The 25,726-nt window shown below is 42.9% G+C and overlaps 1 protein-coding gene across 2 annotated transcripts; it reads right to left on the reverse strand.

The window, feature by feature from the left end:
- Window positions 1-264: 264 nt before the first annotated feature.
- On the reverse strand, window positions 265-24,470 carry LOC122556484 (LON peptidase N-terminal domain and RING finger protein 2-like). 2 transcript variants are annotated; one of them, XM_043703165.1, is made up of 9 exons: window positions 24,124-24,467; window positions 15,737-15,881; window positions 15,505-15,604; window positions 10,945-11,059; window positions 10,636-10,757; window positions 9,261-9,419; window positions 5,772-5,934; window positions 3,672-3,821; window positions 265-1,606 (listed from the first exon to the last, which is right to left on the reverse strand). In XM_043703165.1, exons 1-9 carry the CDS (start codon window positions 24,394-24,396, stop codon window positions 1,448-1,450), a joined length of 1,386 nt encoding a protein of 461 aa, XP_043559100.1. In that variant the 5' UTR covers window positions 24,397-24,467; the 3' UTR covers window positions 265-1,447. The 2 variants fall into 2 exon arrangements, with proteins under 2 accessions (XP_043559100.1, XP_043559102.1); XM_043703167.1 differs by lacking the exon at window positions 10,636-10,757 and having other exon boundaries at window positions 10,931-11,059; window positions 24,124-24,470.
- Between the last annotated feature and the right edge of the window lie 1,256 nt (window positions 24,471-25,726).

Genomic DNA, 25,726 nt, shown 5'->3' on the forward strand with positions numbered 1-25,726 from the left:
AGATATACATGCAAGGGTAAAGTTTAATCATATAGCTCAGGAGCAATAGGTAAGGAGGTTACAATATTAAGGGACACAGGATCCGCTCAGTCTGTAATGCTGAAGGATGAGGAGATATGTACACCTGAGAGACTATTACCAGAAAAGGTATTGGTAACAGGAATTCATTGTGAGACAAGAAGTGCTCAGTTATGTAAAGTGAGGCTAGAGAGTCCAGAGAAGAGTGGAGAATTTGTGGGAGGAGTACTGGACAAACTCTCAGCTCCAGGAATACAAATTTGTCCTTGCAAATGATATAGCTGATTCACTGGGAGGCCTGCTGCTTACTCTAGTTGAAAAGCTAGTTGGATATGTTGAGTTCTATAGGGGTTCTTTACTCTGTTCTTTGAGTTTCATTGTGTAATTTTGTGAATAAATGTTTGTCTGTTTTAAAATCTAGTAGTCAACCTAGCTAACTTAATCTGGGTAATACTTAATGAAACAAATTGTGATGTTATGGTCTGAGCTGCCTGCTTAAGAATGTTTTGATTGGTCTTACTTAGTCCATAGCATATGTTAAATGCAGGAGCTGTAGCCATGTACAGAATCTCAACAAGAAAATGTTCATCGGCCCCTTCTGTACTTCCATAATCTTGTAAGAATTTACAAAATTGCAGATTTCAAGAACTCATGGATGTCAATAATTAAATAGGGAGTCTGCCACAGAGGGAAATAGGTAATTATCATTTGGTGGTAAAATGGATCAAGCTGTGGAAAATGACGACACTCTTCACTGCTTCACAGCAGCATCCAGCCAAGTGCTCATGTCACCCTGTTAGAAATGTTCTTTCCCCTTACTGCGGACCTTGGGCAGAGGCCAGGTTTTCAAAGGAACCTCATCCTGTGGTCACTGTCCATTGGAGGTTGAGTGCTCTCATATTCCAGCCTGTGGACCAGCAGCCAGTGCTGCATGACGTTTGGGTGGTCCCTTAGCTTACTGACCTGACAGAGAATGCAGAAACCTCTGCATCTTCATCCTGTCGGGATCAAATTACTCCTCATCTGAACTCCATACATCATTTCAGAACGTCTTAACCCACCCATTCTTTCAGCATCATTAGGATAAAATCCTGGAACTCCCTCCGTATTGTACGTCTACCTACACCAAATGGACTGCAGCAGTTAAAGAAGGCAGCTCACCACCACCTTCTCAAGGTCAACTAGGAATAGGCAATAAATACTGGCCAAGTCAACAAAGCCAACAGCTCCTGAATGAACAAGAAATAACTTGACAAGGTTTTGACAATTCAGAACCTACCCAATTATCGGACAAGCAAAGATTGCAGTCTCCAAGTGTTCAGAAGACAGATACCTCACCCCCCTCCTGCCCTGTTGGAATCTCTCCAGCATATTGGTAGGAGTGAGTACATAATAAAAGAGATGTTACCATCTCCCTGGTGCTTTGCAATTACAGGATCTGATTCTGCACTAAATAATGCAGGACCCGCTGGAGGTGCGTCAGTCGCTGATGCAATGACGTAGATGACAGCAGTATCATTTGAAGACTGGGATCCATTGGGAGAACAGCCAGGAGCCACCAGCACCATTGAGGACCATCTGGAGAGGCCTGAAACCCAACAAATACAACAGTACATTAGCTTTGATGACACAAACCACCCACTAGAACAATTCCATTATCAAGCTCGTCCTCATCAATCCCCTTAAGCGGGGAGGAAATGGCCTGGTGGTATTATCACTAGACTATTAATCCAGACTCTCAGCTAATGTTCTTGGGACCAGCTTTGAATCTCGTCATGGTAGATGGTGAAATCTGAATTCAAGTTTAAAAGAACATCTGTAATTAAGAATCTACTGATGACCCTGAAACCACTGCCAATTCGAGTCATAGAGTCAGAATCTGATAACATGGAAACAGAACCTTTCGTCCAACCAGTCTATACTGACCTTAATTCAAAACTAAACTAGTCCCACCTGCCTTTGCTTGACCCATATCCTTCCAAATGTTTCTTATCCATGTACTTACTTCAGCTTTTTCAAATGTTGTATTGTACTGGTATCCAGCACTTCCTCTGGAAGTTCATTCCACACACAAACTACTATGAAAAAGTTGTCCTTCATGTCCTTTTCAAAGCTCTCCTCCCACCTTAAAAATAAGACTCCTAGTCTTGAAATTCCTCACCCGAGGGAAAGGGCACCTGCTATTCACCTTATCTATCCCCCTCACAATTTCATAAAGTTCTATAAGGTCACCCCTCAACCTCCTACCTCTACAGTGAAGAACATCCCAGCCTGTTCAGACTCTCCTTATAACTTAAATCCTCATTTCCAGCAACGTTCTGGTAAATCTTTTCTGAACTCTCTCTGGCTTAATAATATCCTTCCTATACCAAGGAGACAGCACTGGACACAGTACTCCAGGAGCGTTCGCATCAATGTCCTGTACAACCTCAACATAATGCCCCAACTACTATACTCAAATGGTCTGACCAATGAAGGCAAGCATTCTAAACACCTTCTTAACCACCCTATCAATATGTGATGCAAACTTTAAAGAATTATGTACCTGAATCCCTAGGCCTCTCTGTTCTACAACACTACCCAAGGCTCTACATTTAATTGTATAAGTCTTGCCTTTATTTATTTTACCAAATGCAACATCTTGAATTTATTCAAATTAAAATCTGTCTGCCACTCTTCAGCCCATTGATCCAATTGATTAAGATCTCTTTGAAATTTTATATAACCTTCTTCACAGTCCACTATACTACCAATCTTGGTGTCATCTATAAATTTACTCACCATTCTTTCTATATCCTCATATAAATCATTTGTATAAATGGCAAACAAGATTCCTGGAATAACCCATCTGGCACACTAATGTCCTTCAGAGAAGGAAATCAGCCATCCTTACCTGGTCTGGCCTACACGTGACTCCAGGCCCACAGCAATGTGGTTGACTATCTACTGCCCTCTGAAATGGTCTAGCAAATGAATCAGTTCAAGGACAGCTAGGAATGGGCAATAAATGCTGACCAGTCAGCAACACCTTGTCCCACAAATGAATCAAATAAAAAGCTGCATTAGGGAGATGCCATTACCTGCTGTCCTTGATTGCACCATTTGGCTCCACATTACTCGTTACTACCGATGGTATATAGAAAATCTAAGATGGATGGAAGTGAAGTGAATCAGAATTTGCTCTGCTTCTAAACTGGAGCAGTGAGAACATATCCAACTTTTGTGAGCCCGTTCCTGTTCTTTCCACTGCCCCTATTCACTCCCACAGTCTTCAATACCTACCCAGACTAAATACACCCTCACTTCAACATTCAATATTTGGGAACAGAAGCAGATCTACTCTGCTATAATGATTTAATGGAACAGTATTTAAAAAGCATTACACATTAGTTCACTTCTGTTCATGATCTGGAAATACTTGATGCCAGTGTCTGACATGGGAAGTGTGTTGTGTTTTAGCAGCAGTATCTTACAGATGGACAAATAAGTGCCCACAGAGCAAGAGTTAAAATTCCACTACTATTAGAAAACTGGGAAATAAATAAAAATGGCAACATGAGCCACACCACAAATTGTTAAGTTGATTTCACACCCCTACCACTTTCAGTAATAGTTTTATTACTGAAACTGGGCGCCATGAGTTCTCCCTTTACCTGTACATTTCCTTCCTGGTCTGGAATGGGTCCATGTTGGGTGTGTATCCGTCTCTGGAGAATGCTGGGCAGATGGTCAAACCAGTTCCGAGCCTGTGCGTAGACACGGCTGTGCAAGTGGCAGAGGTCAGTCAGTTCGACCCCAGTGACCTACAGAAAGAAAGAGCAGAACTCAGAAATGGCCACCAACTCAGATTCCCAGCCTGAGCTATTCCCAATCGCTGACTCAACTCACTGAGATTTCAATAAAACGAAGTGTCAGCAAGCTCCTTGTGAGCAACAACAAAAATCAGCATTTCTTGTCTTCACATTTCACGTGTCCCAAAGCCTAAAAAGCAATTAATGATCTCAACCTGAGTTTACCAAACAGTAATTAGTCTTTGTAGCCCTAAAGTAACGAAGCTGCATTTTGGCAGTAGAACATGACTCATTGTGAAATCTCTGGATTGACACAGGGTCAATTCACTTGTTTTTAATAGTTTGCCAACTTTGTCTCTTGTCTCCAAATTCTCAACTTCATTCGATCTTGTTTTGTAAGAAGCTATATGCTAATTTGTTCACTATTCTCAGCAATTAGTCGTGAATGATTGGTGGGAATAGTGAATGAATTAACCATTCTTCTTGGCTCTAATTTATCCTCAGTGAGAAGAATTAATCATAGACAAATTGAAATGTAGCTCAGATCTAGATAAAGTTCTGCAAAACAAAAAACAAACACAAACTCCCAGCCTACACCATCCTTTCCACCACACTGCCCTGCCCACCATCTCCCATGATTGACAGCTTGGTGGCTCAGTGGTTAGCACTATTGCCTCAGTGTCAGAAACCCAGCTTCATGCAACTGTCTGTGTAGAGTTTGCACATTCTCCCTCTGTCTGTGTGGGTTTCCACTGGGTGTTCTGGTTTTCTCCCACAGTCCAAAGAGAGGTAGATTAGATTCCCTACAGTGTGGAAACAGGCCCTTCGACCCAACAAGCCCACACCGACCCTCCAAAGAACAACCCACCCAGACCCATTCCCCTACATTTACTCCTGACTAATGCACCCATCACTACAGGTAATTTAGCATGGCCAATTCACCTGACCTGCACATTTTTGGACTGTGGGAGGAAACCGGAGCACCTGGAGGAAACCTACGCAGACACAGGGAGAATGTGCAAACTCCACATAGACGGTTGCCTGAGGTGGGAATTGAACCCGGGTCTCTGGCACTGTGAGGCAGCAGTGCTAACCACAGTGCCACTGTAGGTTGCTTGGATTAGCCATGCTAACTTGTCCATAGTGTCTAAGGGTGTGTAGGTTAGGTGGGTTAGCCATGGGAAATGCAGGGTTACAAGGATAGGTGAGGGGTTAGGTCTGGATGCAATGTTCTTCCGAGAGTTGGAGTGGATTCAATGGGCCGAATGGCCAGCTTCCACACTATAAAGATTCTATGATGATGATTTCTGTTGGAAAATAGACAGTTTGGTTATCACCCCCAATTTCTAATTTCCCTCCTCAATACCAGCAACATATTGATATTTCTTCAACTGCAAGAGCTCCACAATGGAGGCCAAGGGAGGGCTATTGTACCAAGAGATAGTCACTTCAGATTGGTTCCATATGTTTAGCATTCCTCACAGTAAGTACATTCCACCAGCTCCAGGATCTGAAATTCCCATTCTGTTCTCCTTTCTGTGACATCCATGCAGCCTCGATATGGTGAAGATTGACCCTGCAGCTTGCCATAAGATGGCATAGGGTAGGGGATGGCTTTGTAGCATTTTTTACTGGACTGTTAATCCAGATACCCAGTTAATATAGTGGGGACCGGGGTTCAAATCCCGCCACAGCAGATGATAAAAACCTGGAATTAAACGTTTCATGACAACTATGAATCCATTGCCGAATATTGGAAAAACACATCAGGGTCACTAATGTCCTTTAGGGAAGGAAACTGCCATCCTTACCTAGTCTGACCAACACATGATTCCAGACCCACAGCAACATGGTTGACTCTTTACTACCTTCTAGGCAATTAGGGATGGGCAATGAGTGCTGTCTGGCCAATGACACCCTCATTCCATGAACGAATAAAGAAAAAAAAAGGTGCACACTTACTTGTTTGTCCTCCAAGTATTCAACATCAGCTGCGTTATACCCATCTTTATGTCCTCTTCTCAACACTTTAAAGCGACGTCCCCCAACAGTGCTGACTAGAGACCGACCATCTGGGAGATTTTCACTTTCTTCAATCTTCAGCATGCAGCCAAAATCTGCAAAACTGAGGGCCAACAATGAATTTAAGATCTGAATACAAAATGATAAAATTAACGAGCAGTAGAAGAAACTCACAGCAGTTAAACAAACAAACAAAAAAAGACTCTCAATATTAATTCGAAGTCTCTGAATTTTCACATTCCTTATCATAATTCCTTCTACTGCCTCTAAAAGGACTTTAGCTTCTCTCTTCCCTTTCATGTACATGTAGAAGCTCATACAACCTGATTTTATATTCTTGACTAGTTTACACTTGTGTTCTATCTTTTGTCCCTTTTCATCAACTTTCTGATGACCATATCTGCTTTCTAACACATTTTCAATCATCAGAGTTGCTACTGCTCCTTACAGAAGTATAGACTTCTTCTGTTAATCCAATGCTATCATTAGCTTACCGAGTGAGCAAGAAAATCCATTTGTTGAGATGTGGAATGCATTTTTGGTTTGATATTTTGAATTGTATCTTTAACAGTTTCCTGCTGTTTATTTACCACTATCTTTCAGTCTATTTATCCAACCAATCTTAGCTAATTCTCCCCTCATACCTATTGCGAATGCAAAATGAGGTGATGCATTTTGAAAGATCTGATTCCAGAGCGTAAACGGAAAAGCCCTGGGGAAAATTGGCGTACAGAGAGATCTGGGTGTTCAGGTCCATTGTACCCTGAAGATGGCAACGCAGCTGGATAGAGTGGTCAAGGTGGCATATGGCACGCTTTCCTTCATCAGATGGGATATTGAGTACAAGAGTTGGCAGGTCATGTTAAAGTGTATAGGACTTAATTGACATCTACAAAATCATGAGAGGTATAGACAGGGTAGATAGCTTTTTCCTACAGTGGGGGACTCAAATACCAAGGGTCACGAGTTCAAGGTGAGAAGGGAAAAGTTTAAGGGGAAAGTTCTTTGCACAGAGGGTGGTGGGTGCCTGGAACGCATTGCCAGCAGAGGTGGTAGAAATGGACATGATATCATCATTTAAGATGTATCTAGACAGATACATGAATGGGCAGGGAGCAGAGGCATAAAGATCCTTAGAAAATAGGCAATAGGTTAATCTAAAGGATCTGGATTGGCATAGGCTCGTAGGGCCTAAGGGCCTGTTCCTGGGCTATAATTTTCTTTGTTCTTTGTTCTATTGTTATGACATGGAGGTGAACGTTTTCTGTTAACTAAACCAAACACCCAGAAAAGCTTGCCTCACCTCATAATCTGTTAAAATATGGGTGACAGAACTCTTAAATTCCACTATTTAAAAAAAAACAATTTATTTTCTTACTCTAAAAGTGAACATTTTCACAAATCTAAGCCCCCCCCTTCTCTTAACTGCTTAGTCTCTGACTCCAACTCTACAACAAGATGCTGGTTCCAATAAGATAATTATTAAATTACGTTAGCTTAATCTCAAAATCACACAGTCTTTTTCTTCTCCACTGTATTTAATTTTCCTGCTCCTGATCTCCCAGGGTTGTCTTCTTTCTTTTTACTGTAAGTAGGTTTTACATGAAAAGGTACCATTGATAGTGTTTTCTAATTTCTTTGAGAGCAAGTTGTTAGATGGGCAGTTTCTCTCTCTATGGCAGTTGCTCTCTGACAATTTTCAAAATGTCCGCATTCTTATACCCCCAAAATTGGATTGTCTCATTGGTTCAATGTTGGCAAAACAATAAATTCAAACTCAATTGGGTTTTAGTATCCTGGGGCATAACTTAAACTGATTGGTTAAGTTCAAATTGTTGTCAAAGCTGCACCCAAAACTCAGGTATCACAGCCAAATGTAACATATCTTCAATTTTCCACTACACTCTGGGACTGTGATCTAGTCATATACACAGGTGCTTATAATCTCTCATTTCAGAACAGCATTCATACTCTCAAAGATACAGTACATGCCTTCAACTTCATAACACTATGTAACTGATTTTAAGATTTGTTTGTGATTGGTGTATGTCACTTTCAAACTTAAAATGGAATTCAATAGCATTAGACTCACAAGCTCCCAGCAAATCCGATCAATTAACCCTGCATCATTACACAACAATAGATCTAAAACAGCTTTATCCCAAGTTGGTTCCACATTTCAGGAAACTGTTGCATTAACATGCTACAAATTAACCTTTATGCAACCCGTGCCAGGTTTCTCGGTCCACTCTGCACAAAGATTAAAACTGCCCACAATTATTGCATTGCCTTTGATATACTCTTATAACTTCCTGTTTACACTTTGTACAAAGGCATAACTACAGGTGGTGAGTCTACAGACTATTTTTACCACCTTCTATGGCTCTTGCTATTTTTACACTTGTTACTGACTTTCTCACCTAAGATCCTTTCTCATGAACATCATCCTTTACTATCAGGCCTGTACCTCCTCCTTTGCCAAAGCCTTATTTTCTCCCCAATATATTATGTACCCTGAAATATTTCTGTTCCCAACTTTGACCATAATGTCTCTGTAGTGGTGATTAGATCTAAACTATTTATCTCAACATGTACTATTGATATGTCATGTTGAGACACAGAAAGAGTTACAGAATTTTGCTGAGCAAAGAAGGCAAAACAATGTCCTGACACTGATGTTTCAAATCTTATATGATTGGAATGGAGTTAAAAAAGAATAAATTTTCCCTGGCTGAGCAGAGACCAGGAGGACTAGAGGTGTTTTCACAAATAGGGAGAGATTTAGAATGGAGATGGTGAGCTGTGTTGGGCTAGAGGGTACAGATTTCCGACTGGCAAAAAAAAACTGGCAATATTGAGTTTTGTTTTTAAATATATTGAGTGGTTAGGATTTATACAGTGCATTAACTTTTAGGGTGAGGACAACAGTTCAATTAAAAGGCAAGTGGATAAATATTTGGAGAAAATAAAACGCAGGGATATGGGGAAAGAGCTGTGAATGTGACAATCAAGACTGCTCTTCCAAAGTACAGATTCAATGGGCCAAATGGCCTTTTTCCATACTCTGCTGTTCTATGCCCAACCCTACACTGAACACGTGTGTTGAAAAATGTGTTGCTGGAAAAGCGCAGCAGGTCAGGCAGCATCCAAGGAGCAGGAGAATCAACGTTTCGGAAATAAGCCCTTCTTCAGGAACACGTGTGAACACGTGTACTGAACACCTCCCAATAAGTGTTGCATCACCACTCAAGTTATTGAAAATTCTGCATCAGCTATCCAAAGACTGATTCACATCCTGTGCAGTACGTCACAGAATGAAGTATATTTGACACGATGTCCTTAGCTAGCTTGCAATTGCCCCATAGGGGGCAGTTACTACAGCAACAGTAACTGTGTTCATCACAGCCAACCCCAGACCACTGCACGCACATTTTTCCACCGTCATATATGCACATCCCGAATGTTTTAGTTCCTGTCTCCAGGCATCGTCGCATCATCAGTCTGTAGCGGGGCTCAAAGATATGCAGTGGGCAGGAGATTCCTGGGAATGCCATTGTGCAGACAAAAATCGGAACGTCCTTCGTCAAACTAGAAAAAAAACAGATATAATTCATACAGCCAATTACCGGCAGAGTCAACCAGCTCAAACATTCCAATAACTCACCATAACAAAATAATTCACTTCCCTGCCCTTTCAGCCCTCCCCCAACACAATCTCCCTCAATTTCCACTCCTCTCCTGCCAAACATTCACTGTCTCTTCTTACCCAAAGACACAATAGGACCCTCATCTCATCCCAAGGCTCCAGTCCCATATCAGAGCTGAAAATGTGTTGCTGGAAAAGCGCAGCAGGTCAGGCAGCATCCAGGGAACAGGAGAATTGACTTTTCGGGCATAAGCCCTTCTTCAGGAATTATGCCCAAAACATCGATTCTCCTGTTCCCTGGATGCTGCCTGACCTGCTGCGCTTTTCCAGCAACACATTTTCAGCTCTGATCTCCAGCATCTGCAGACCTCACTTTCTCCTGTCCCATATCAGTCCAAACTCAAGTTACCCCCTTTGTTTTGCCAGCTCTCAATCTCTCCCCACTCTCCTTCCAAACAGAGTTCCTCCTATGTTATATAGGCCTCCCCAGCACCCCCACCCCAGCCGTGGCCTTCCTTCAATACCAGCCCTTATCTTTGACCTCTTTTTCATGATCAGCTCTGAATAGAGTGAACGTGGAGAAGGTGTTTCTACAAGTAGAAGAGATCGTCACCCAAGGGCACAGCCTCAGAATGAAGGGTTGATCCTTTAGAACGGAGATGAGTAGGAATTTCTTCAGCCAAACGCAGGTGAATCTGTGGAACTCATTGCTGCAGAGGGCTGTGGAGGCCAAGTCATTGAGTGTAATTAAGATTGGTAAGGGGGTATCAAGGGTTACAGGAAAAGACAGGAGAATGGGATTGAGAAACGTGTCAGCCATGATTGAATGGTGGAGCAGATTCAATAGGTCGAATGGATTAAGTCTGGTCCCATACCTGACAGTCTTATAACCCATACCCTCCCAACCTCCCTTCCTCAGCACAACCCTTCCCCTGTCCCACCCCGTTCCCAATCCCACCCTCTTCCACTTCTCTCCACTTCCTCTTCCCTACCCCCTCCACCTTCCCACTCCCAAACCCACCACGCCCCTCCCCACAACACATTGGTCTCCCTCCCCCACCTCTGCACGCCCACTCCCAGTCACACCCCCTTCCTACTTCCCTCCCACTTCCCCTCTCCCACCCTCACCCCTTCCTCGGGGAGAGGGTTTCCACTCACTTGGACAGTTCCGCCATTTCAATTTCACTCTGCCGTTTCCTCTCTGCAAATTCTGTGGGGAAGTACACGGTGATGAGGGAGTCAAGGAGCTGGGTGACCCGATACTGCCTCTGCTGCAGGAACTGGGAGCAGGGGGAAACAGCAGAGAAGAGAGCTTCAGACAGGGCTTTCAACTCTCCCATGTACTGTAAGATCAGGTCGCCCTTAGCCCATGCACCATGTTTGCGCATGGCCCGCCGTACCTACTACATGAACGACCACGTATGCCTTTTACCTTCGGCTAATTTAAACTCACTTTGCAAAACTTGCCTTTCTCAGGTCCTCCTTGCACAGAGGGCAGCACGGTCTGTAATCCATACATCGCTCAACACATTTCTTGCAGAAGGTATGGCCACAGGGGGTGGTGACTGGCTCAAATAATAACCTGGAAAGCAACACCTCACACATCAAATATTTTTATAGACCAGACAAGACCCCCCCAAAACATTTCAAGAAAGTAGCCCAGACCCTAACTTTGCTAGTTGTTTTAAGCAGGTGTAACATGGATATTCCAGGAGGAATGCAGCTGGTCAAACCACAGTTTTAAATAAAACAGAATTTATTTACAAGATTATTGAATGAAGCACAAATAACAGAATACTGAATAAGTTAACCAATCCAAAAACCCGACAGATTATCCCAACTTAATGGTGCTGTTCCAACTTCTTGCAACAATCTCCATTAACACTCCTTGGCACAAAAGGTAAAATCAAACAGAGGTTCTTACAGGAGGGAAGTGAGAGAGAGAGTACCAGCCTGGACCTGCTTCTTTGGGTCCAGCAGCTTTTTCCACACTGCTGCTAAAAAACAAACTAAATCAAACCAGAGAAGAGCTGAGCTGGGCGAACTGGCCACTCCACTTTCATTGTACAAGTGTACTTTTTTAAAACTTGGAAGCCTTCTGCCTGAGGCAGTATGTGTTAGCTATTATCAAAGTGGCCCTAAAACCCTTCAACCCCAAACTTTTCAGAGTCTGTGTTGTCTAACAAAAAGCCAAGGACAGCATAACCTTGTTAAAGGAGCAACATTGTCACAAAATGAAATAAAATTTGTGCACTTCTGGTCTCCCTGTTAGAGGAAAGATATTGTGAAACTCGAAAGGGTGCAGAAAAGATTTACAACGATGTTGGCAAGGTTGGAGGGTTTCAGCTATAGGGGAAGGCTGAACCAGCTGGGACTGTTTTCCCTGAACAGTCAGAGATTGAGGGATGATCTTATAGAGGTTTATAAAATGATGAGGCACATGGATAGGGTGAATAGCCAAGATCCTTTCCCCCTGGGTGGGGGAGTCCAAAACTAGAGGGCATAGGTTTAAGGTGAGAGGGGAAAGATTTAAAAGAGACCAAAGGGGCAACATTTTCACACAGAGGTTGGTGTGAATATGGAATGAGCTGCCAGAGGAAGTGGTGGTGGCTGGTACAATTACAACATTTAAGAGGCATCTGGATGGGTACATGAATATGAAGGGTTTAGAAGGATATGGGCCAAGTGCTGGCAAATAGGACTAGATTAGTTTAGGATATCTGGTTGGCGTGGAACATATTGGACTGAAGGGTTGATTTCCTTGCTGTACAACTGCATAACTCAGTGATGTGGAGATGCTTTAAGTGAGAGGTCAGTTACATGCTGACTCCATATAGTCACTAATTGCAGGTCCCACCAATCCCCACACAACATTCCTCAATCACTGCTCCTAAGTCTAATGGTCTCACAGGTTTTAGCGGAGAACTACTATTTACGTCCATCAAATTCGCAGCTCCATTAGATACCCAAACCCATGATACAGAGCAATGCCATTCCTGGTGCTTTCACTGGAGTGTGCCTCATGATTAAAAACCTTGAGGAAATTGATGTGGGCATTTATCTCATTGTTATTGCTGCACACAATTTAATTTTGCCATTTTCTATTTCACTGCAGTGAAAAAAAGGTTATCTTTCTTTTGCAATTCAGTACCCTGCCTCAACTCCCCAAAAATGTTCTTTCGTATAAACATAATCTGTCAGATTTGAAGTTTATAATATATTATTACCTGGGAACTTGGGTTCTGAAGTAGAGGTAAAAGGGTTTTTGGTTTCAGCTCGGTGAAGCTGACGTTTTTTTTTTAAGGGCCAGAAACTACTTTTTAATCAATGGGTTGAAGGAGCATTTCTAAAAAAAATTGTGACTTAAGCTAAATGACAAGATAAGCTACTTGTTGAGACTATTGTTCCAAGTGTTTAGTAATTTGAGCTTTTGTAACCCAGAGAGACCAGAAGCAGATTGAGTTCAGAAGCAAAGATCGTTACCAACAGATACACAAAGAACTGAAAAAGCAACCTGGTTAGGTTCCTTAGAGTTCAACGAGAATATTTAGTCATCAGGAACATTCTTTCTGTGTTTAATCTGTTAGAAATGTTAAGGTTTTCTATGAAAAATTGTCTCCCCCATTCTTCTAAACATCATTCAATGTAATCCTAACTGATCCTGTCTCGTTTCATATTAAATCCTGCCATCCCAGGAATCAGTCCAGCAAGCCTTTGTTGCACTTCCTCCATAGCCACAACATCCTTCCTCAGATAAGGAGACCAAAACTGCAAACAATACTCCAGGTGTGGTCTCACCAAGGCCCTGTACAATTGTAGAAAGACATCCCCGCTCCTGTATTGGAATACCATTGCTATAAAGGACAATGTATCATTTGCCTTCTTCACCACTTATTGTCCCTTCATGCTTATTTGAACCAGGACACCCAGGACTCATTGTATCTCCAATTTCTCAATCTATTTCCATTTAAGTAAAAATGAATCTTCATGGATTTTAATATGACACTTGTCAAGATACTCCCTCAAATATTTAATTAGGTTAAAAGCTCGCAGAAATGTAAATTGCTGATGTGTTACACAACTTGGAAGCTTCAACCAATTCAGAAATCTGTGACACCAAGTCCACTCCCATACAAGACAAATGGAAGAAAAAGATTTGTAATTACAAAGAGATTGCAGTGCCTTAAGTATTTGTGAAGTGTAATTGGTATGGTAATGCATGGAAATATGGCATCCAAAAACATTAGTAAGATTAGCCAGTGGAACAGGAGAGTAAGAATAATAGGTATAATTGAAAATGGCAAGTCATGCCCCACAATATCTGTGCTGGAACAGCAACTATTCAATATCCATTACTGACTCAGATAACACGGGAACAATCTATGCAGGTTTCTTGATGACTCCAAAGATGGGGAAATGGTAGCATTGTTGGAGAAAGTGAGGACTGAAGATGTTGGAGATCGAGTCAAAAAGTGAGGCGCTGGAAAAGCACAGCCAGTTAGGCAGCATCCGTGGAGCAGGAGAGTTGACATTTCAAGCATAAGCTCGGTAGAATAGTAATAATGTCACTGCACCAATAACCCAGAGGCCCAGGTTAATGGGTTCAGATTCCCACCAGAACAGCTGGTGAAATTTAAATTCAGCTGCTACATCAGGAATTGTAAACTCGTAGGAATGGTGATCATGATAATTACAACTGATTGTGTAAAAACCTATCTGGTTCACTAATATCCTTTAGGAAAGGAAATCTGTTGTCCTTGGCCATTCTGTGACTCCAGGTGCACAGCAATCTGGCTGATTTTTATCCAAGATCTGAAATGGTCCCAACATGTATTTCAGTTCAAGGAGCAGTTAAGGACAGGCAACAAATGCTGGTTTTGCCAGTGATGCATGCATCCCATGGAAGAAAACAGAAACAAGTCGTGTAGATAAGAGCAAAGAAGTGCATGAATGAATTTGTGGCAGATGGATTTCAATTCAGGAAAGTATTAAGTTATCTGTTTTGGAACAAAAGGAATGGATACATCTGAATATTTTTGAGTATTATAAAAGTTATGGGCGATGGAAATTGAGGAATTCCTGTACGAAAAAAAAACACTCCATAAGCTAATGGAATCTTACAGTTTGAGAGATAGAACAGAAAGGGTGGGGAGAGGAGGAAGTGTTTGCTAGCATTTAAAGTTCTTTGTACCATTCTAACTATCACATCTTAGAAAGGATTATATTGGGTTCAGAAAGAGTGCAGTACAGATCTCCAGAATGTTACCAGGACTCAGGGTTAAATTATTTAGACGAAACATACTGGGGATACTCTTGGAGTATGAAAGTAAAAAGACAATTAAAGTTTTCAAGATTTAGAAGGAAATGATGGAGAAGATAGAGACATTTGCCACTTTTTCAGGGGAGGGGTGGTGGTGAAAGGCTAGGAAAACTGGAAACAGACTCAAAGTTAGAACCAGCTTATTCAGCAGATGGGTCAGGAAACACTTTTAAGCAAAATGTAGAAAATGCTAATTAAACTAATTATTTAAAATTTGACTTTGATAGATTTTTGTTATAGAGTCATAGAGATGTACAGCACAGAAACAGATCTTTGGTCAAACTCGTCCATGCCGACCAGATATCCTAACCTAATTTAGTCCCATTTTCCAGCACTTGGCCCATATCCCTCTAAATCCTTCCTATTCAAACACCCATCCAGATGCCTTTTAAATGCTGTAATTGTACCAGCCTTCACCACTTCCTCTGGCAGCTCGTTCCATACATGCACCACCCTCTGCATGATTAAATGTAAAAGAGACAAGAGATCAGATACGGTCTCACTGTAGGATCAAAAGTGTTCTAATTGCTTAACAGACTCCTTCGCTTCTGTATTTTTTTCATTTTTCTCTCAGGCATACAACTGAAGAGGACCCAACCAAACACGACACAATAAAAAGAAATCAAGCAACACGAGTCTCTCTCTGACAGAGGAGACATCTAGGTGTAGATCACTTCACTGAGTATTCAGTAAATAATTCCACTCACCTTGCACAGACTGAGCACTCAAAGTCTGAGATGCTGAGGAGTTCAGGAGGCACAGACCGAGAGCAGGGGCAGGAATATGAGACATTATCTTCATCCGAGTCTATAGATAAACAATGCTGGATTAACTAATGAACACAGCTATAAATAGACAACACTGTGCATTCCCAACAGCTGGACACACGCACACATGTCCTGCAATGTGACAGCTTGTAACATTGATTTTTAACTTCACCTGAGATGCTCTCTCTTTCTTCAGAAAGCTTGCTTGTTGCATCGCTTGCCATTGTTTGAAATATCAGATATTTCTCACTACAGTCATCCCACGTTAAAGGCACTTGTCCTTTCTGCAAACACTCTGTAGCCTCCAGTGACAGATTCTGGACAAGAGGACAAAAGGAGACGATACAAGAAGTTATTGCTTCAGCACACCACCAGAAATGTTTTGGACATTCCTCAGAATCTGCAACACACTGAGCTCAACAAACAATGATCAAAACAGCGGCAGTAGTGAATATTTTCATTGTTCAGCTTGAATTGCGGTCCACCTAAATGGAGCAGAATCTTCCACCCATCTCAAAACCCTTGATATTTCTTTCACACTGGGCATTCAAATTATCGGGTCCTTCCCCTGCCACCTGGATTCCTGCCCATGTCTCAGCTCAAGAGACTTTGCACCATCCGTCATCAGGTTGGCGGCATGGTGGCTCAGTGGTTAGCACTGCTGCCTCACACTGACAAGGATCTGGGTTTGAGTCCAACCTCGGGTGACTGTCTGTGTGGAGTTTGCACATTCTCTCAGTGTCTGCATGTGTTTGCATCAGTGTTCTCCCACAGTCCATAAGATATGCAGGCTAGATGGATTAGCCATAGGAAATACAGGATTAGGGTTGCGGGGAGGGAAGGGGGGTGAGACTGGTGTGGGATGCTTTTCAGAGGGGCAGTGTGAACTCAATGGGCTGTATGGGATTCTATGAGGTGCTGTCTGTACAAGGTGAACCATCAGTCAGACTGGCTATATCCACGCCATTGTGTTATTAATGGAACACTTGAATTACTGGACTAATGCCATCTAAAGTCACCATAATCCTATCAGACTCATTAGATGACTGGAGGTGATGGTTTAGCCTGAGCGTCACCACATCTCAGGTGAGGAGAGAGGTTGAGAAGGACAGTCTTTCATGGCTATTTCAGCTGTTGTCGGAATTGCACCACACTGTACCATGTAGATAACCTTCGATTGTCCATGTAATCAGATGATACAATTGCGGAGTTGATAACTAATCACGGTTATCCATTTCTATTAAACGGTCTATAACAGACCCAAAATGAGGCGAGGAAAATCCTCTTGCAGTGGCGGAGATGTTATGCAACCAGATGTCTGAATTCTGCTGATTTCTCTCAAACACTTTACACTCAAGATTCTGTCTCAAATCACAAACATATTGGATCCCAAAGGTGTTAATTTCTAAAAGAAAAGCTCTCTAAAGTGTACTGTAATGAATCTATGCAAACAGCACCCTCTGTCTTTCCAAAATATACAGAACACAGATCTTTCAGGTATAGAGGAGAGATTTGGGATGCAGAAATGCACAAACCTAATTCCCCATCCAGAAATCTCCTTCCTATCGGAAGAATGTTGTGAAACCTGAAAGGGTTCAGAAAAGATTGAAAAGGATGTCTCCAGGATTGAATGATTTGAACGATAGGGTGAGGCTGAAAAGGCTGGGGCTGTTTTCCCTGGTGCATTGGGGTGAGGGGTGACCTTATAGAGGTCTATAAAATCATGAGAGGCATGGATAGGATAAATGGACAAGGTCTTTTTACTGGGGTAGGGGAGTCCAGAATTAGAGACTAAAAGGTTTCGGGCGAGAGGGGAAATATATAAAAGGAGCCTAAGGGGGAACTTTTTCACACAGACGGTGGTGAATGAGCTGCCAGAGCGGTGGTGGAGGTGGTACAATTACAACATTTAAAAGGCATCTGGATGCATATATGAAAAGGAAGGGTTTAGAGGGACATGGGCCAAGTGCTGGCAAATGGGACTAGATTAGGTTAGGATATCTGGTCAGCATGGACGAGTTGGACCAAACAGTCTGTTTCTGTACTGTATATCTCTATGATTCTAAAAGGAAAGGACAATGAGAAAGAAGGCGTAGTATTTCTGGTAGGTGCTTTTCCCCCAGTTGCCTCTATCCCAGGTACTGATTTATTTGCTCATTTTTGAATAACACACTGTGTTCTTGCCTGGTATCCGTAAGTGAAACAGATATAAAGCAGACCCTGATTTGTGAAATTCTTGCAAGTTTGACTTTAGTGTATTTGAAATACATTCTGTCAGTGTAAACTTAAAACACATTATGATATACTGTCCTCTCCAGGACTATCATGAACTCCACTCATCCACATGATCTTCCCCCTACCACCCAAACAGCCAATGCATTCAGTACCCTGGTTAATCTGGAGGACATATTTATTGGTTCGGAGACTCATGACTAATAATGCAGTGTTGTTCTTTTCACCAAAGATGTTTATACTTTCCGAATGTTATTTCTGGATGTATCATGGGGAAAGAATATTTTACAATGCAAGCATGCTTAAAAAACTGGGCCTGAGGGAATCAGTGCAATGAAGAGGAAAAGCAGGTAAACCATAATGATCAGTCAACATTGAAAGTGCACTAGGTTCCAGAGGCCATAAAATAACTAAAATTCACACTCACTGGGAAAGAGCGAGAGAGAGAGAGAGACACACACACACACGTAAAATAATTATATAGTCACTTTAAATTTATGATGGCAAGTCATGCCAGGAAAGTTGAATAGTTTGCTGTTAAACAATAAAAAATTGCTGAAGAATATGCAATAAACCTTCCGTACATGAATTTTCACAAACAGTTTAATCGCATGGTACTAAATGGAATGCAGCAGCACAGATAAATTTTGGCTTCTGGACAGAAAGCAGTAAGGTGTGATGGATGTGTTTTCTTATCTGAGTAAAGAGCTGTACTTGGAAATAAAGGCAAAATATTAAAATTTACAATGGCAAAGGCGAGTGTTTTCCTTTCTCCATTATTTATTCATGACGTGGGCATCACTGCACAGCCAGCATTTGCTGCCCATTCCTATTGCCCCTTGAACAGAGTGGCTCACTAGCCTATTTCAGACAACAGTTGAGAGTCAGTCACATGCTGTGGGTCTAGAGCCATGTGTAGGCCAGACCAGGAAAAAGCCAGATTTCATTCCCTAAAGGATGTTAGCGAATCAGATGGGGTTTCACAAAAATCAGCGATAATCACCATCACTAAGATTAGCTTTCGATTTCACATTTATAAATTGAATTAAAATTTCACCAGGTCCTACATGAGATTGGAACCAGTGACCCCAAAGCATTAGCCTGCACCTATGGATTACTAGAATTAGAATTAGATTTTATTGTCACGTGTACTCAAGTACAGGGATACAGGAGTGCAGTGAAAAGTCTACAATGTCATCAATCCGGGCACCATCTTAGGTACAAATCTTAAGTAGAAAATAAGAAAATGTAGATAAAAGTTCAACATTAAAATCCTTCTTAGTATAAAGTAGAAAAATAAAGAAATGAGATTAAAAGATCAACATTGAAGTCCTCCTTAAGTGCTTAGCCATGCTGGACTCACAATCCCCACAAGGGTTCCAACTCCTCCATGCCAGGCTCAATCTCTTTGGCATTGGGCTTGCTCTCCTCCGCGTGCTCTCACTATCCCCTGTGCTGGCTCATCTCTTCCACATTGGGCTTTCAGATACTTCCAGCTCATCAGCTATAGTGATCAGATCAGCCAAACACTAGTGTAGTGCACTAGTGCACCAGTACTAATGCAGTGACATTAACAAAATACAATGGGTGAGGTGATGCAGACTTTGAGTTATATAGTCATAGAATCATTGCAATGTACAGCATGGAAGCAGATGCTTCGGCTCAACCCAATCAGTCCCATCTGCCAGCACCCGGCCCATATCCCTCCAATACCTTCCTATTCATATACCCATCCAAATGCCTTTTAAATGTTGCAATTGTACCAGCCTCCACGACTTCCTCTGGCAGCTCATTCCATACATGTACCACCCTTTGTGTGAAAAAGTTGCCCCTTAGGTCTCTTTTATATCTTTCCCCTCTCACCCTAAGCCTATGCCCTCTAGTTCTGGACTCCCCCGCCCCAGGGAAAAGACTGTGTCTATTTATCCTATCCATGCCCCTCATAATGTTGTAAACCTCTATAAGGTCACCCCTCAGCCTCCGATGCTCCAGGGAATACAGCCCCAGCCTGTTCAGTCTCTCCCTATAGCTCAAATCCTCCAACCCTGGCAACATCCTTGTAAATCTTTTCTGAACCCTTTCAAGTTTCACAACATCTTTCCGATAGGAAGGAGACCAGAATTGCACGCAATATTCCAACAGTGGCCTAACCAATGTCCTGTACAGCCGCAACATGACTTCACAACTCCTGTACTCAATACTCTGATCAATAAAAGAAAGCATACCAAACGCCTTCTTCACTATCCTATCTACCAGCAACTCCACTTTCAAGGAGCTATGAACCTTGATCTCATTGCACTCCAAGATCTCATTGTTCAGCAACATTCCCCCCAACATTACCATTTAATGTATAAGCCCTGCTAAGATTTGCTTTCCCAAAATGCAGCACCTTGCATTTATCTGAATTAAATTCCATCTGCCACTTCTCAGCCCATTGGCCCATCTGATCAAGATCCTGTTGTAATCTGAGGTAACCTTGAAGGGGCCAAAGATAATGAATAAGGTTCTGAATTCCAAAAGGATGAGCTCAGAGTATGAGGGGGCAATGTTTGAACCGGACTGTGTGGTGCGAGGATCTATGATTTAATCCCTAACCATCTGCGCCAATAGGGAAGAATGGAAAGTTCATAAGACCACATAAGAGGTTTATAAAATCATGAGGGGCATGGATACGATAAATAGGTACGGTCTTTTCCCTGGAGTGGGGGAGTCCAGAACTCGAGGGCATAGGTTTAGGGTAAGAGGGGAAAGATAGTGACGGATCTAAGGGGCAACATTTTCACACAGAGGGTGGTGTGTATGGAATGAGCTGCCAGAGGAGGTGATGGAGGCTGGTACAATTGCAACATTTTAAAGGCATCTAGATGGGTATATGAATGGGATGGATTTAGAGGGATTTGGGCCAAGTGCTGGCAAATGGGGCTAGATTAGGTGAGGACATCTGGTCAGCATGGACAAGTTGCACCAAAGGGTCTGTTTCCGTGCTCCACATCTCTCTGATTCTATGATCCCACCCCCAATGCCATACCCTAATATCAATATAGTTACTCCACAGAGGTCTCAGCAGAGGCACAGGTCAGCATCTGAAATTGAATGCTGTTGTAAGATATTGTCGATATATAACTCTTCTAACATGATATTTATATTCAGGTGCTTATATCCTTGGGTCTATATCCTTGCAATGTTATGTGTGTTGTGTAATGCTACTATCACAAGTAAGAAGAACATTAACTAGTTATCACGTGCATGTGACATTGACCCTTCAGTCCCCTTTTCTCATTCGCATTTCTATTGTTTTTGTGAAAATGGTAGTGTTTGAAGTGTTGAGAGACTGCATAACATAATCTCCCCCATTTCTACTTTTCATATCCAATGATTGTATCTGAAGTTTTTTTCATTCATTCATGGGATGAGGCATCACTAGCTAGACCAACATTTATTACCCATCCCTAATTTCCCAGAGGGCAATTAAGAGTCAACTACATCACTGTGGGTCTGGATCACACGTACATCAGGTGAGGGTAGCAAATTTCCTTCCCTCAAGGACATAAGTGAATATGATGGGATTTTCCGACTATTGGCAATGGATTCATGCTCTTAATTCCAGATATTTATATATATATCACTGTCATATCAGGCTTCAAACCCAGATCCCCAAAACATTACCTGGGCCTCTCGATTAACAGTCCAGTAATAATAAAAGGATGGCAATTTCACATACAAGGCACTTTTTTATAAAATAATGTGCTTTTCAAGTTGTCCCCTTCTCTTTTGCATCCACCTATCAAGGTGGACCAAGCCTCAATGTCTTGAACATTTGTTCAAGACATTAAACTGATGTCAAAATTGACTGGTGATTTCACCCTAGTTTCCCAATTTACTGTTGATATTTACTCTTTGAACAAATGCCACTTGAAGAGATTATCCAATCATTGCTGTCTGTGAAATAATTCTGTGCACAAGGTAGTTATGTTACATCAGAGATTATGCTTCAAATGTACCTAACTGTCTATAGAGCACTCTGCAAATACAAGAGTGCTGAAAGGAGTCATCGTACCAACTGTAGTTCAGTTAGTGACTCTTAGACAAGAGTGTGACAATTCCACTCCAGTGCTTGGACACAAATATCAAGCCTGACACTTCAGTGCAGCACTGGGGGAATGCTGCATCACTGGAGACATCATTTTTTAGGTGAAACATTAAAGAGTGGCCCCATCCCCCTGCTGAGGAGGATGTAAAAGATTCCATGGAACTATGTAAAAGATGATCAGGTGATCTTTCCCGAGTGTCCTGGTTAATATTGATCCAACTCAAAAAGGGCCAAACAACCCCATTGCCCTGTGGACAAACACTTCAACTCTTCTTCCCACTCCACCAAAAACATTCAAGTCTGGGCCTCCTCCACCGCCAAATCCTAGCCACTGGACGCCTGGAGGAAGAACGCCTTATCTTCCGCCTCGGGACTCTCCAACCACATGGCATCAATCCCAATTTCACCAGTTTCCTCATCTCCCCTCCCTCCACCTCATCCTAGATCCGACCTCCAACTTGGCAACGCCGTCTTAAACTGTCCTACCTGTCCACCTTCCTTCCCACCTATCCACTTCACCCATCACCATCATCCCTCATCTTCATCTAACTATCACCTTCCAAGCTACTTTCCCCTCAGCCCCACCCCCCTCCTATTTATCTCTTAGCCCCCTTGGCCTGATGAAGGATTTACACCTGAAACGTCGACTCTCCTGCTCCTCGGATGCTGCCAGCACCACACTTTTTGACTTTGATTTCCAGCATCTGCAGTCCTCGCTTTCTCAAAGGGTTGAATGGCCTATTTCTGCTGCTATTTTGTATTCCTCATTTAACACCACACGAGAACATGGCAGATATTCTGGTCATTATTAGGTGACTGCTTGTGGGAGTCTTCTATCATCACAATAGTAACTACAACTCAGAAGTAGGGTGAAACGGTGGCTCAGTGATTAGCACTGCTGCCTCAAAATGCCAAGGTCCCAGGCTCGATTCCAGCCTCAGGCAAATGTCTACATGGAGTTTGCTCCTGGTGCTCCGATTTCCTCCCATGGTCCAAGGATATGCAGACTAGGCGGATTAGCAGGGAAATGCAGAAGTGGGTCTGGGTGGGCTGCTCTTTGGAGGGTTGGTGTGGACTCAGTGCTCTACTTCCACACTGTAGGGATTCTATATTCAGCTGCATAATGCTTTACAACATCTGAAACAAAAACACTGGGAAAACTTGGACAGAGTTAATGTTTCAAGTTACAACTTATCCTCTACTGACAACCTTTGTCATAGAGTCATGAAGTGCAGATGAAGCCTTTCAGCCCATCAGGTTTAAACTGACCTATACATAATAATCCCTCTTACCAGCACTTGGCCCACAGCTTTGAAATTCCTGATATTTCAAGTGCTCATATGGTGAGGTTTCCTGCCTCTAGCAGCTTCCCAGTCACAGCATTCCAAATTCCCACTGCCCTCTGGATGAATCTTTTTCCTCAAATCTCCTCTAAACGTCCTGTTATTTGCCTATAAAATTATGCCCCCTTGTTATTGACCCTTCAACCTATAGGCTTTCTGTCCAGCCTATCGGTGACCCTCATAATCTTATATACCTCACCCTTCCCTGCTAATCAGAGAATCCCTACAGTGTGATAACAGGCCCTTTGGCCCAACAAGTCCCACCAGCGCTCTGAAGTGTAACCCACCCAGACCCATTCCCCTATCTTAACACAACCTCAGTTTTGGGGACAGGATCAGAGTGGTGCTGGAAAAGCACAGCAGGTCAGGCAGCATCCTAGGAGCAGGAAAATCGACATTTCGGGCAAAAGCCCTTCATCAGGAGCCCCTTTCCTTGCTTCTCGGATGCTTCCAGCACCACTCTAATCTTGACTCTGATCTCCAGCATCTGCAGTCCTCACTTTTGCCTCAGCTTTGGGGACACCTAGTTGTCCCGAAAAAGCACATATTAAGGCAAGATTTTTTTTTCCTTTCACTTTCATGTAACAAATTCTCTTTCATTTTCGTCCGCAGTTTTTTTTCCCAAATGGCCTGCATGGGCACGATGGGTCGAAAGGCTGTCACTTGCTGTATGACTCGAATCCGATTAGCAGGTGGAGGAGAATCTCTTCATCCTGATGCATTGCGGATTTATATATCCAGGAGAGGCCGGTTAAAGTGCCAGGACATTACCGTCAGGAAACTCTACACTAACAACCTGCAGGAAGCTGGGTTTTTCTGAGGCTCTTGTCTATATTTAGATTCGGTGATTGTCGTCCTGCTGAGTGTGTGTGTGTTTTTTTTGCCTGTACCTACCTGATGGGAGTGAGAGATCGGTCCCTGACTGCACTCGGTGACCGCACTCGGCTGCCCTTCCTCGGGGAACCACTTCTGCAGCAACCCGTTGGCCAACACGTTCACCCGGTTCCCTGGCAGCTCTTCCCCCAGCGGCTCCAGGCAACCCGGGCAGCCCCGAGCCGCCCTCAAACACCGGGAGCACACCGAGTGTCCGCAGGCGGCGGTGACCGGCTCCCGGAGCAGGCGGAGACACAACGGGCAGCCCAGCATACGCCGAGGAACTGGCTCCATTGACACTCAGGAAGTGCCCCTGTCCCCACTGCTCAATTTGCGGATTGCGGCTCTTCACAAACCCTGGGTTACATAAGTGTTTAGAATAACACACGTGGTGAAGCTGAGGCTCCTAATTGGCCCCTACTTCCCTGTAACAAAACAGCTACCTGTTTCATAATCAGAGGAAGGTCAGAAGTCACTCGACGCCAGGATATTTGTCCAACAGGTTTATTTGAATTTACAATAAACCTGTTGGACTATAAGCTGGCGTCCTGTGACTTGTGACTTTGTGCACCCCAGTGGCACCTCCAAATCATTACGAGCGCAACTTAGCCAGCCTTACCAAAAGCAATTCCAGGAATTGTACACACTCAGTACATGGGCACACACACCCAACGTGTACCTTTCAACCAATTAACACTGTGATCTGTCTGTATGGCTCGCAAGAGTAAGCTTTTCGCTGTGCCTCGGTACACGTGACAATAAATTCAATTCAATTCAACTCATTGTTCAATGCCACCTGCACAGATTGCATACACTTGCACAGAAGGAAAAGATAATAAATCTTGCAAATGACCCACAACGAAAACAGAAATTGCTGGGAATTCTCAGCATCTGTGGAGAGAAAGCAGACTAAAAGTTTTGGGGTCCAGTGACCCTTCTTCATAACTGATTGCATTTAGGAAAAGGTTGGTGCATAACGCTGAAGATGTTATTGAGGGAGCAGGGCAAGAGTCAACGATAGGTGGAAGTGGAGCCTAGAGAAAAAGAAGAACACTTGGCAGATGAAGGAATGGATAAAGAGGTAAAAACAATGACTGCCGATGCTGGAAACCAGATTCTGGATTAGTGGTGCTGGAAGAGTGCAGCAGTTCAGGCAGCATCCAAAGAGCTTCGAAATCTACATTTCGGGCAAAAGCCCTTCAAAAGGAATGGATAAAGGTCAGCCTGGGAAATAAACTGCTGCTAATTGGGACATTAGTAACTGACAATGGGATGGTTGTGGTCGCAAGGTGTTGGGGTTGGGGTAAGGACATGGAAGAAGATGCTCAGGCCTTAAAATTCTTGAACTTGACATTGAGTTTGGAAGATTGCAGGGTCCCCAGGTGGAAAATTCTTCTACTCTGAGCTGAGGCTTACTGGGGTACTGCAACAAGCCCAATACAGAGACGTTGTCCAGAGAGCATGATGGTATATTGATGTGGCAGGTAACCGGACATTTAAGGTCATTTTTGTGAACAGAACATAGGCATTTTAAAATTGTTGCCAAGTCTGTGCTTTGTCTCCCCAATGTACAGGAGAACACATTGTGAGCAGCGAATATAGCAGACGAGATTGAGTGAAGCGT

Source organism: Chiloscyllium plagiosum, chromosome 14 (genome assembly GCF_004010195.1).
Source record: "Chiloscyllium plagiosum isolate BGI_BamShark_2017 chromosome 14, ASM401019v2, whole genome shotgun sequence".
NCBI lineage: Eukaryota > Metazoa > Chordata > Chondrichthyes > Orectolobiformes > Hemiscylliidae > Chiloscyllium > Chiloscyllium plagiosum.